Consider the following 13,892-nt stretch of genomic DNA (forward strand, 5'->3'; position numbering starts at 1 on the left):
TAAGCATTCCCTATACCTAACTGCTTTAATTTATAAGTTATTCGTAGATCTTTCAGCCAAACATTAATTGTAACACAAATTACGTGAGATTGTATTAGGTTTGCTGTGAAAATATTTAATCATAAATAATTTTTCGAAAACAAACACAAATTAATCTCAACTGACCCTTAATTTATTAATACTGGTTGATATATCAAAATACCTACGTAGTTAAGATTGTTGGTGTGTTTAATATTAATAAAAACATACAATATTCTATCTAGTTGGCTATGACTTCGACACTAAATATGCTTAAACATTTGCTTTGCTAAAACATTCTACTATTTTTGAAGTTCCAGTTGCTTTGCTACCATTACTAATACGAATATTTCTAATGAGGAACTGATTCAGATGTTTTTTTTTTGTTCTAGGAGAGTATAACAAATAAAAATGTGCTACTAGCAATAAGAATTTATCATCAGCAATTCCATGATAGATGACAACCAAAAAGACAAAACTTTTCAAAATTTACTAGAGTGGTTTCAACGAACTGGACATTTAGATTACGAGAAATTTGATCGAACAAAAACTATTGTAAATGATTTAAATGAATTAAATGTCAGTGTCACTGAGAATCTGCATATTAGTATGAACGTTCTCGTAATCTAAGTGTCTAGTACGTCGAAACTATTCTAGTAAACTTAAAAGTTTCTCTTCTTGGTTGTCGTCTACCAGGGAGTTGCAGGTGATAAATTCTTATTGCTAGTAGTACATTTTTATTATACTCTCCTAGAACAAAAACTTTACTAATCAGTTCCCCATTACAAACATTTATATTAGTAATGGTAACAAAGCAACTGGAACTATCAGTAGTAATTGCACAAGAGCTCTGAAATTATTGAATTTTTCCCGAGTGAGTCACGAGAGCAAAAATTCTATATTAATTTCAGAGGTCGAGTGCAATTTGTTGCGATTATTTCATGAATAAAACTGTTCAAAACCAAAATTTTATTGTAATCTATTTATGTAAGTACCATTAAACACACAGTTTTTATAAATATTTGACGATTGAAAGTCATCACTTTTATAATTTTTAAAACATTAATTGTCATTAATGTCACTGAATCTATTTTTTCGTAGCAACGAAGGGCATCTGACGTAATATACTTAACGACGGGAGATTATCAAAAATTATCGATTTAATTCAGATTTCTGTAGGTCAGAATCTCCTATGAATGAAATAATCAAAATAACATAATGTTCTAATGTTTAATCAAGTTTAGTGTCAAAGCCATAGCCAACTAGGTAGAATATGGTTTGTTTTTATTAATATTTTATGCACCAATTCACCAACAATATTAATAAATTAAGGATAATCTAGCTAGATTAACACGTATTTATTTTCAAAAAATTATTTATGATTGAATATTTTCACGGCAAACCTAATAAAATTTCACGTAATCTTTGTTGCAATTAATGTTTGGCTTAAAGAACTACGAATAACTTACAAATTAAAGCAGTTAGGTATAGGAAATGCGTAAGAAATAAAAAAGTACTATAAAATATCATTTCATTACAATACTAAAATACAGGGTGTTCAATTTAAGAAAACTCAGAAAATACTCATTCCGAGTTTCGACCAACCCTGTATACTAAAATTAAATATTTCGTTATATTAATCATTTTTAATAATAAAAGAATATATTAAAAATCATTTGACCATAAATGGAGTTTTTGATATCAAATCAGTACAATTCTACAGGGTGTCAAGTTTGCTACATTTATAAAAAACCGTAATTATCTTTTAAACTACCCTGTATAATATTACAGAACCTTATATTATAAGAAAGGAGATATCGAGCAGAATCCAAAAGTGTAAAAATATACAGGGTGTCCCATTTAAAAAAACAAAGTTACGATCAACTTCCGGTATAACCGGAAGTAGGAAAGAGACCAAAATATTTTCATTAAGGAATTCATACCTCAAAACCCCTGTATTCCAATTTTCATGATTCTCTTACCTTTAGTTCTCGAGATATTTCTAATAGGCCCTTTATTCAAATTTAAATCCGATTATACAATTTATATGATACATACTTCAAAACATCACATTCGGAAAAGAAATCCTATTCCTATGACACTGGGGGCAGCACAAAAATTTTTATTTCACATGTTAATTTCAAAATATGCAATATTTTTGTCCGTGAGTGTATATTATTTATCGATTACCGTCGAAGGCCGACGTGATTAATTAAAAAAGAAGATGAATCTGGTTATTTTTCTAGTGACATTATTGGGCGCGAATCTGTTTTTTTTTTTAGTTTACTCCTCCTAGTTTTAAAACATAGTATAGTATTTACTATTATTATTGGGGATTAACCACAATTTCAGTTTAAAATACGTTTATTTTGACCTTTCAATTTCCACTTCGGAAATCGTTCTCAAAATATGGAAGTAGAAATCTAAACGCCAAAATAAACTTATTTTAAGCTTAAATTGTGGTTAAATCTCAATAAAAATAATTGTAAAGATACGTATTTTTTTTTGTTTTTTTAAGTTTAAAAAATTTTTGCCTCGCTCTCTCAAATCTCAAGAATATCTTTCAAAAAACGTCGTTACACCACTGACTTGGTTGTATTGACTTGGCGAAGATCCAAAGCATGTGTTACGCTTAAAAATAACTCTTGTACACTTGTGAGTAGTTTCTTTCTTGTTTATTAGTTTTTATATCAGAAATACAGCCATGGAGGAATACTATCAGGGAAGTTCTCGAAGTAGAGGTTCTTCTTCGGTTAGCGACAATGACCCAAGAGCGAAAATCAAAGATTGTTGCCGAAAAGTCATCGCCTTTATGTGTACCCAAGTCGGATTGGGAGCGTTAGTTTTCGGTTACACCTTAGTGGGAGCTGTTAGTTTCATGACCCTTGAACAGAAAGGGGTAAATATAGAACCTGTACAAATCAATGAAAAGAGAGAGGAATATCTGGTAAAGCTGTACAAAGTTGCACTCAAACACAACATATTCGATGTGGACAGCTTTTTTTCTGATTCCGATGCAGTGTTAAAAAGCTATCAGGAAAAAGTTGTCGAGATCTTTAAGTATGGATATAGCGAAAGGTCAGTGAACGATATGTGGACGTTTTCGGCAGCCTTGATGTATTCTCTAAGTGTTATAACAATGATTGGTTATGGAAATTTAGTGCCAAGAACTTCTTACGGAAAAATAGCAACTGTTGTATATGCGCTTTTTGGTATACCGCTGTATGTTTTGTTCTTTCTGAATGTTGGGGATGCTCTAGCTGGAAGTTTCAGGTAAGTTCCTTAATGGAAAAATTTAGTTTTATTAGGATATACATTATACAGTGAACATCAAAAATAATATTAATTTTTAATATTTCCATACCTATAACCATTGCTTTAATCTTTATAAATTAAACAGTAAGCCTGTTGGCTTTAATTTTTGATGTTCATTTAGTAACTCTTGACCGAATTTCGGTTCAAGGAACAAGTGAAGTACGAGTATTTCAAGTATTTTCTCATATTTTTATTCCTAAGAACTCAAAGGATATTAGCAAATGTTATTTTATGTTGTCTCAAGAGCTTACTTTTAAAACATGAATGCATATAGTTGATCCCAAACCCTTTTTCAGTGCATCATTAATTTTGACGTCATATAGAATTTTAAGTATGTCGCAAATCATTACATGACATTTTAGTTAAATCTGACGGTTGTCAGGAATATTTATTTTTATATAAACATCAATATTTATACAAATATTTGTTAGAATATTAATATTTAAAATATTTTTTCTAAAACCGTGTTAAAAATGCAATTTTAGCACTCCATACGAGCGTTAAAAATGCTACTTTAAGGCACTAGTGCTTTAAAATATTTTTAAGGCACTTTAGTTCGTATTGACCGTGTAGACAATTTTGATGTAATGTCAAAAAATATAAAAATTGAATGTCAGTCACGTTCAAGTAAAAGTTTTTGTAGATATTGTCCTGTAATTACGTTTGTAGAAAAAATATTGTATGATATGCGTGTTAAAAAGTACATTTTTAAGGCACTCATGTGAATTGCAGAACTCGCTATCGCTCATTCTGCAAACTTTCACATGCGTGCCTTAAACGTTTACTTTTAACACTTATATCATAAATAACTATTAATGTAAAAATAAATAAATATAAAATCAAGTTTCACTATACGCTCTGAGCTCGTAGGTAGAGGGGATAATTAAAAATTCGCGAGCGCCAGTAGTGACAAGTCTGTAAATTTTTACTGGAGATTTGACGTTCTGCATTAAGAGTTGCATATAATTTTTACTAACTGTCTCACGAAGGTTGTTGTATTAAAGACTGCCAAAATACTGGTTACAGTAGTAACTGTGTATTCGACAGATTTCCTGTCGCTAAGCATAAAGTTACATTATTTGCGAGGGCCGAAAATTCCTTAGAATAAACAAAAAGTTTCTTCTGAATGAGATATGTATTTGAAATTAAAAATCACACTAAATTTTCGCTTTTTTTTCACCCCTGTAACGGATTAAAATAAACAGAAATTTTCAGGGACTTTTGAACCTCGATAATAATGTAGTCTTTCATTCTGCGTTTAAATTTTTCAAATACACTTATTGGTTCTCTCAGGATTCGAACAAAAGTAATGCATTTAAAAATAGTTGGCCCGAAATTTTACGTTTACTCTCTTAATTAATTATTTAAGTGCAATAAATGCGATTATATGCGTTAATATTTAAGAAGTATTATACTATAATTATATTAAATTATTATACTTTTTTGCAGAATAAATTTTTGAAGTTATACTTCTTTACGGGCGATATGAGGGTGAATTTTTATATGTTAAAACCTATGATCCCGGCGCATGCGCATTATAACTTTGTTCTGATTGGATGTTCAAATGACATGTCACAAATTATCCAATATGGCAGCTGTAGCACAGCTGTGGTGTGGACGGTTGACGGTTTGGTTATGTAATGTATGGTTGTTGCGTGTTAAAATTTGTGGGAAGAGAAACAACAAAGGTTAGTTAATAGTTATACTGCCTTTTTGAAGTTATACTTCTTTAGGCGCGATTTCATTGAGGGTGAAATTTTAGTAATCTGCGCACACAGGCAGTATGGAGTTCGTTACTAAATGTTTTAATTTATGTATTTATCAGTCCAGAAAAGGTGTGGAAAGAATATATTAGTGTTTTTAAATATATTTTTCTACAAACGTGTTGAAAATGCAATTTATAGCACTCCATAGGAGCATTAAAAATGCTACTTTAAAGCAGCGCTGCTTTAAAAATTTTAAGGCACTGCAGTTAAAAGTGAATTGTCAAATTGTGAAACGTCAAAATATTTATATTTCATTTAGTAACATTAATAGATATTAATATTACCTATTTACGAATGTTTCTTCTAAAATTTAGGAATATATTAATTTTATAATACATTTAAGTATGTATGAATTTTCTTTACAATTTTTACTTACCAATTTGTTTGTTTATACCTAATATCGCCGTTGTCTAGCAAGTGTCTTCGTAGATTAGCGGTATGTGTATTTAGCTACGGACCCGTTAGTACTTGGTTCAATTCCCACGTAAGGAAATTTTTTTTGTTTATTAATGGTTATTGACATCTTAGACTATTATTATATGGACTTATAGATGATTAAAACTAATTAAAAATAATTAAAATAATTAATCGGGATGTTGCCCAACTATTTACCGGGTTGCAAATTTATAATAATTGCCTATTTCAAAATGCACTTTTGAAATGAATTTTTCTTATGTACAAATGCAATTTCAGATTTCTTATTCATTACAATAGTTCACAAAATTTCCTGACATTCTCACGAATCCAACGCACCAAACTGCATTAAAATCCGTCTTACTGCGCCAAAAATCGAGAGTAAGGCCTTTTTTTGTGCTTCAATGCCTCGACTAATTCGGCCAGAAATCGAGAGGTCGTGAGTTCGAATCCAGTGTAATCCTATACTTTTTTTATTTTTTTGAAAGCGGTAAGCACAAAATTAGTTTGGTGTTTAAAAAAAAATTAAAACAAACTGTTTAAAGTATATTTATTTTTAAGAAATCATATAATAGAAGTATAACTTCTTACGTGCGTACAAAGTACACACACATTATTTTTTTCTAATATTAACTGTCAACATAAACTTCAAAACCATAAGCAAAATCTTAAAATTAATCATAATGAATAATAAATTCTGTTCTTACCGATATTAATGATTGATAACAATCCAATTACTTCTTTACGTTGTAAATATTACACGATAAGAATTAAATAATAAGTTTGAAACAATTATTATTTGCTTTTCTCCTATCCTCTTTAAATTTCCGACCGAAACAGGAACACTAGTCATCCGTTAGATGGCGATACCAGCCATACCAGCGAAACTCACAGAGGATAGGCAACACTTTTTTCTTTCCAGCGAAATTTCCGGCGAAATTTATTCTAGTAACCCGTTAGGTAGGTGGCGATACCAGCGAAGCTCGTAGCGTATACAATGTCCGAATATACCAATGACATAAAATATCTACATTTACGTCGCTGAAAAATACTAACCGAGAAATTACAATTGTCATTTTACGATATCATCGATTATTTTTGTGTCAAATTATCCTCATTCGCGTCATTGATTGGTTATCTGTGAAGAGTACCTATTGTAATCTCCAACCAATTATACATCTATAGTATTTTTACTACAAAAGCGATATTACGTAGGTCAAAATTTTTGACGTAAGAGAACTGTCAAAACATTAGAATGTGACTTTTCATTATTGCCATAAGAGAACGTATTGACGTAAGAGAACTGTCAAAACATTAGAATGTGACTTTTCATTATTGCCATGTTTATTATAACGTTTTAAGGCTATGGGTACATAATTCGCAAATATTTTACGTGTATCCCTACTTTTTCTGTCTTTACACGGCAAATTACGTGTAGTAAAATTCACACTGGTGTGGATATGTAAACATTACTAGAATGTCATTCTACTTGAAAATGTCATAATTAATTTAAAGAGATGGCTTTTGAATGTTCTTGGATAACTGTTATTTTTATAATTGCAAATTATTAATTCAGTTAATAAATGTGATAATTTTTTCACTAACTATGTTTTCAGTGATTGTAATAATTTATTTGTACAACAAAAACTAATAATCAATCGAGAAAAGAGGAAAAGTGTTAAAGTGATTTTTTAATAATATGTTGTTATTTTGGAACGCTTACAATTTTGAACATCTCTAACAACAAAATACTTGGATCACAGGATATATCTGATGTATTCTCTGCTTGGATCTTCCACAAATAATACACAATAAATAACTTTTTATTAAGTTCACGTCTTAAATCAATTATTTATCAAATACACTATATATCAATAATATTTAATCAATTTCTCAAAATATTCCCGATGCAATGTCAAATATTTAAAATTGTCACTGATTGTCACTGTCTGACTGACAATATATGCTGACAATATTATATTCGGTTGAGTGCGTTTTAAGACAAAGACAGATTTGGAAAATATTACCACGGCATTGTGTTCATTTTTTTCAAATCCTGAAAAAACCAATAAATATTTTTGAAAAATTTAAACGCAGAATGAAAGACTAAATTATTACCGAGGGCCGAAAGTCCCTTAGAATAAATAAAAAGTTTATTTTGAATGAGATATTTGAAATTAAAAATCACACTAAATTTTCTCTTAGTTTTTTCACCTCTGTAACTTATTAAAATAAACATTATAGAAGTTCTCAGGGACTTTCGGCCCTCGCTAATAACGTAGTCTTTTATTCTGCGTTTAAATTTTTCAAAAATACATATTAGTTTTCTCAGGATTCGAAAAAAATGAATCCCCATTTGAATAGCATTGCAGCCGAAAATACGTACCGATCCTCTTAACGTTTTGACAGTTCTCTTACGTCAATACGTTCTCTTATGGCAATAATGAAAAGTCACATTCTAATGTTTTGACAGTTCTCTTACGTCAAAAATTTTGACCTATGTAATATCGCTTTTGTAGTAAAAATACTATATAAGTATACATCCGCTTTAATATACAAATACCCGTCAAGGAATACATAATTTTCTAAGTTGAATGTATAATAATCACAGATGTACGTTTTTTCCTGTCACTTCTAACTGTAATGCATTAGCGAGAATTCGATAATCTGTGACACACTGAAAAAAGGGTTTGAGACGATCTATACATACACTAGATCAACAATGTATGCTTCTAAAGTTTCCAAAGTTGACTAGACCATGACTCATGACATCTTCATTCAGTACTGTCCCCAGATTTAGACGCTGGTAGCCTGCATGACAATTTGTCGCTTTCTCCATCTTGTGTTACTATCGCATGTAACAATGTATTTCTTTCTTTTTCTCTATCCTTTCGTTGAGTATTAATTGCGGTATTTAATATTTGCTACTTCTCACCATCTTTCCCAAGAATTCAAGTTTTCTCTTTAGTTATCATTTTCGTCAACTTACCCTCTCCTTGCCCTATTCTCTTTAAGAAAGGCTCTACGTTTGAAATGCGTTAAACCGATGATAATTTCAAAAATTTCAAAATTTTTCTCAAACTACGGATAACCTTGGATATCCTACGGATATCTTGTTTAAAAATGTTTGTTTAAAAAATAAGCTTTCTTTTTTATTCGACAATATATATCTAAATGTACCGGGTGTCCCAATAAGAATGGCTGTCAGCCATATCTCAGGAACCGTTTATAGTTCAGCTTTGAGAAAAAAATATTTGTAACAAAATTTGCTTCGGGAGAAGCCTGGAAATTATTTTCATAATTGTAATTCCACCGCTAGAGGGTGTAATTGAATATCAAAAATAAAAAAAATCAAAATTTTACAAAATTTGCCTAATGAAAGTGCATTGGAAATCCGATCATCATAGTATTCATAAAATTCTGTGCATATTTGATTTCACAAGTTTAAGTCTACTTTTGCAAATAAGAGGTGGGGGTGAGTGGGAACCTTGTTATGAAAAAATGGCTGTAAGTCCGGTTCTGATAAATAGATTTTGGCAAACTTGGTCTTGTTGAAAACAGCTCTTTATCGCCAATGAAAAAGCTATAATTTCAGGAATCTAGATTTCTTTGGAAAATATTAAATATAAGTATGCACTTTTAATCCTGTATTACAAAACTAGACCCAATTAGCAACATAATAGCGAGAACCGCATGTCGATACCTTCTTTCTATCTCGAGATATCTTAAGAAACGTGTAAATTTTAAACATAACTGTTCCTGTCATCGGTAAACGAAGTTAAGGAAATCAAAGTGGAAACAAGTAGTGTGCTATGGAAAAAAATTAGAGCGTGGCACTGACGGAGTGCCGACAGAAGTGAATACTTCTTATAGATTCGAATATATTGGGTTCAATTTAATTCGATTACATTCGATTATATTGAATGTTATGTAATATAAATATATATGTCTATAATTTAATATATCATATCGGCGCTGTCAAGCCAAAACGGCATAAATGATATTAACTTGATTTTTCAAGAAACACAAAAAACTGATTATTTTTATTTTTAACAATTCTGTGTATCTGCACAGTGGCTCAAAAATTAGAAATTGTCGTTAATGCCAACAAAGAAAATTATAAAATTATGAAGATTTTTGACAGCCTTTATTTTTAATTAATCAAAAATACGTTCGGTTTTTACCTATCAACTGTTTATCAGAATCATCAGTTTCTGAATCGGCGGATACTAATTCATAATCATTGTCACATTGAATATTTGGATCAACATCCTTATTGGTTTCCTTTCTTGCATGCACGATGGTTTCCCGCCGCATTTCTGTAGATTAGTTAGAGATTCTTTAGATGGGACATTCGCTCATAGATGGATAGGACGTGGAAGCCTATTTTTTTGGCCAGCCAGATCACCAGATTTAACTATTTTAGATATTTATTTATGGGGATGGATTAAAGACCTTTTTTTTCAACTAGGCTTACAACTCGAGAAAACATGATTCAGAGAATACGAAATGCCATTCAAAGCATTTCGAAAGCAGAAATTGAGACTGTTCTTCAATCTACTCTTGAAACAGTAAATGCTTGCATCGAAAATGATTGGCAACAATTTGAACATTTACATCGTCACTAAGTAGTTTTTTATTTTTTTGTTATATTTTAGTGTTGTGTGTCTTATTGTTGTTTTAACTAATTATATACGTTGACATCTGGAAACTGTTTGAATGTGAAAATTTGTTTTTTCCATAACACACTACTTGTTTTATTTGCACTTTGATTTCTTTAACGTCGTTTACCGGTGACAGTAACAGTTACTTTTAAAATTTCCACGTTTCTTGAGATATCTATGACATATGACAGAGGCTCGAAACAAATGAGAAGCGTTAAGAAGCCCTATTATATACGTTGACATCTGGAAAATGTTTCTTTGTTTTTTCCATAGCACACTACTTTTCATTAACTTTGTTATGTTTTTAAATTTACATGTTTCGTAAGATATCTCGAGATAGAAAAAAGGTATCGACATGCGGTTTTCGCTGTTCTGTTGCTAATTTGGTCTAATTTTGTAACACAGGATTAAAAACGCATACTTGTATTTAATATTTTCCAAAGAAAACTAGATTTCAAAAAAAAATTAAATAACGGCTCCTAGCTGGCATATTACTTATTAGGCTATTTCGAAATTAAAACTTTTACATTGACAAAAAGAGCTGTTTTCAACAAGACCAAGTTTGCAAAAATCGATTTAGCAGAACCGGACTTACAGCCATTTTTTCACAAGGTTCCCACTCACCCCCACCTCTTATTTGCAAAGGTAGACTTAAACTTATAAAATCAAATATGCGCAAAATTGTATGAAGAATACGATGATCGAATTTCCAGTGCCCTTTCATTAGGCAAATTTTGTAAAATTTTGATTTTTTAATTTTTGATATTTAATTATGCGTTATAGCAATAGACTTACAATTATAAAAATAATTTTCAGGCTTTTCTCAAGGTAACTTTTGTTATAAATATTTTTCCCAAAGCTGTACTATAAACGGTTCCTGAAATATGGCTGAGAGCCATTCTTATTGGGACACCCGGTACAAGAAAAAAGTTATAATGAGATATTTAAAAATAATCACAAATAAACATATCAAAAATCGTTAAAAGTAAAAAACTTTGAAAAACCATAACTTGCTTAAAAATAGTCGTACAACCTTATACGATAGACCATTTTAATGTCGATTGTCTTTTCTTTCTACTAAATGTACCATTGCATCTACCTATAATTGCGTAGAATAATATTTGTGAAATAATGGTGAAAATGGCCAAAAAATGCTGAGTGGCGAATTTTGAAAAATCATATTCCGGAAACTATAAATCCTAGAGACTTCTGTTAAACGTCATTTTAAAGAGCAAGGAAGGAAGTTTTTTTATATCAAGGATTACATATACTATTAACTATACCTATATCCCCGTGGAAAAAAGTTATGGGGCAAAAACAAAATTGCTTTCTTTCGTATTTTATTACTTTTTTTGAATATTTTTGTAACAAAAATATTTTTGTCATCTACGTACCTTGGTATCATTGAAATTTTCGGTGTTTTACATAGTTTTTGAAGGTTAAAAATGGCCGATTTTGCAATTTTTAAATTTTCAATCGCTTATATCTCGAAAACTTCACATTTGCAGAAAAGTCACTTAAGATATTTTCTATTTGGAATGATCCAAAAACCTAAAAAAATTTGTCCGATGCAAAAAAATTAGTTTAAGAAAAAACAAAAAACAAACGTTTTGACTTTTTGATCCTGGCAACATAGAAATTTGTTAAGAGCATAGGCGTAACCAGGATGAGCCTAAGGGGGGGGGTTACAACTACTGGAAGGTCTCTGAGGGCTATGGTGTTAAGCGTATATAGCTCAAAGTACATCCCAATGGGGGGGTTATAACCCCCGAACCCCCCTGGTTACGCCTATGGTTAAGAGCGGATATTTCAAGCAAGATGGTGAAAAAAAATTGAAACGAAATATTTTTCCTCACATATACCTATTTACGCATGTTACATATTATACAGTAGAACCCCGATTATCCGGGTGCGGATTATCCGTGCTACGGATTTTCCGTGCTATGATTTTCTATTACTCAAGTTGCATTTTTGAGGTTTTATCAAAATAGCGTCATCGTAAATCACTTGACGGAAACTATATATGTATATTATACTAATATTTAATATTTTATTAATATGCCTAGTGAGACAGCCGGATTTAGTTCGCTTCGAGATACACCACAGGCGCTCTGAAGACACTGAAACGTAGAAACCTGAGCCAGCCGATGGTGGTGGCCCCCCGAATCGAATTAACTCTAAAGCTGTCATTCCCAAAAAAAAAAAAAAAATAGTTGTCCTACGACAATCACTTTTTATAGTCCATAGCTTTTTTTCCATAGCGTCATCTATAAAGCTTAAAATCCTGTCAGATAACTGGCGGGGTCAAAATCCCCAACAGGTTACTTTTTACCTTATTTCTCTGGACTAACATTTTCTTTAAGAATTACAAAATTAACAAACTCTGTTGGAAGATTATCTTTTCTGTATAACTAACCTGTACTTTTTAACTTTTAGGTGGATATACAGAAAAATGTACAAATGCTCAACTCAGCCTGAAGAAACGGAGGAGATTCCAAAACGGATTATAGTGCCTTCTAGCGCTTGCATTTGGGTGATGATTATATATGTGATAGCTGGTGCTGCTATTTTCAGTGCCTGGGAGGGTTGGGGATTTCTCGACAGCGTTTACTTCTGCGTTACGAGTCTGTGCAAGATTGGAATGGGCGATTTTGTGCCTGGAATGGACGATTTTGTGCCTGGAACTAGCACTGTTGACAACGAAGCAGAAGGACATTCCAAGTTAGTTCTGAGTTACATCTACATATTTTTCGGTTTAGGACTTGTAGCCATGTGTTATAATCTGATGAGGGAAGAAATCAGAGAAAAAGTGAAGAATATCAGAGAAGATTTTACGCAGTGTGTAGAAGATACTAGACTTAGGATTCTTGAGTGCTGTAAAAAAATGCGTGGTGAACAAGAAGAGTACTACTGAATTCTAAAATAGTGCAGTGGCGAACAAAAGTATTATTAGGTGTACAATTTAAGATAAAACTTTTATATATTTTTATAAACGTCAGAAACAATAAATATCAATTTCATTAACATTTAAGTGCATTTGATCTACCCGTAATCAAGTTTTTTTAAGTACAAAAGTACAAGGATTTTGAGGTAATTTCTTTTTTATTGTGAACTAATTATATTATCTATGTTTTTACGTAAATTAAAATGTGTGAACCTGACAAATGACACAATTATCTATACTGTAAATTATATCTAATTATTTTTGTCAATTTTCGGACGACAAAAAGATGCACAGACGAAAAAACGGGCGTTTTAATGACCTAAAACGCGCGTTAGCATGTGAACGGTCTTCAGTAAAATGTATGTAGTTGTAATCGCGGGTTATTAAAACGCGGGTTAAGCGCCTGTCATGAGAACGGGGTCTTCAACTGCTTTGTTTCGACTGAATTGCTGTTCCTTCTTAGAGAAACCTTAAAACTTATAATAGATCACAAATAATGTATTATACCTCTACATCTACATCAATTTGGGTTTAGAAATAATCACGTAACACTAGACTAGATCCACAGAATCACTGGTCAAATAGAAAAAGTTCTAATATGAAGAAAAGTATGTTCCGCAGTTTTTCTGTATGTTACCCAGGCTTTTGATAAAGTCTGCCATGATGGATTAGAATACAAACTGGATTTACTTTTACCTAAAGAACATAGTCAATTACTAAAAACGTATATTAGTAAAAGATTATTTAGAATAAAATATGAAGATATTACTC

The 13,892-nt window shown here is 31.2% G+C and overlaps 2 protein-coding genes across 3 annotated transcripts in view; both read left to right on the forward strand.

The window, feature by feature from the left end:
• LOC126890667 (mitochondrial protein C2orf69) overlaps positions 1–13,892 on the forward strand; it is a 70,417-nt gene that overhangs the window by 11,692 nt on the left and 44,833 nt on the right. The window contains exon 1 of one of the 2 annotated variants that reach the window (XM_050659790.1): positions 13,128–13,267. The exons of the other annotated variant lie outside the window; for it this stretch is intronic. The gene's annotated coding sequence lies outside the window, so the exon portion shown is untranslated. Of the gene's footprint in view, positions 1–13,127; positions 13,268–13,892 lie in introns of those variants that run through there. 2 annotated transcript variants of the gene reach the window in all.
• On the forward strand, positions 2,642–13,203 carry LOC126890666 (two pore potassium channel protein sup-9). Its single transcript, XM_050659787.1, has 2 exons — positions 2,642–3,291; positions 12,614–13,203. The coding sequence occupies exons 1-2, from the start codon at positions 2,723–2,725 to the stop codon at positions 13,089–13,091; spliced, it is 1,047 nt and encodes a 348-aa protein (XP_050515744.1). The 5' UTR covers positions 2,642–2,722; the 3' UTR covers positions 13,092–13,203.

This window comes from Diabrotica virgifera, chromosome 8 (assembly GCF_917563875.1).
Source record: "Diabrotica virgifera virgifera chromosome 8, PGI_DIABVI_V3a".
In the NCBI taxonomy this organism is placed as follows: Eukaryota; Metazoa; Arthropoda; class Insecta; order Coleoptera; family Chrysomelidae; genus Diabrotica; species Diabrotica virgifera.

Coding starts and splice junctions, on each gene's coding strand:
- LOC126890666 (XM_050659787.1), top strand. CDS start 2,723: ATGGAGGAATACTATCAGGGAAGTTCTCGAAGTAGAGGTTCTTCTTCG. Junction 3,292..12,613: donor GCTCTAGCTGGAAGTTTCAG/GTAAGTTCCTTA, acceptor TTTAACTTTTAG/GTGGATATACAGAAAAATGT.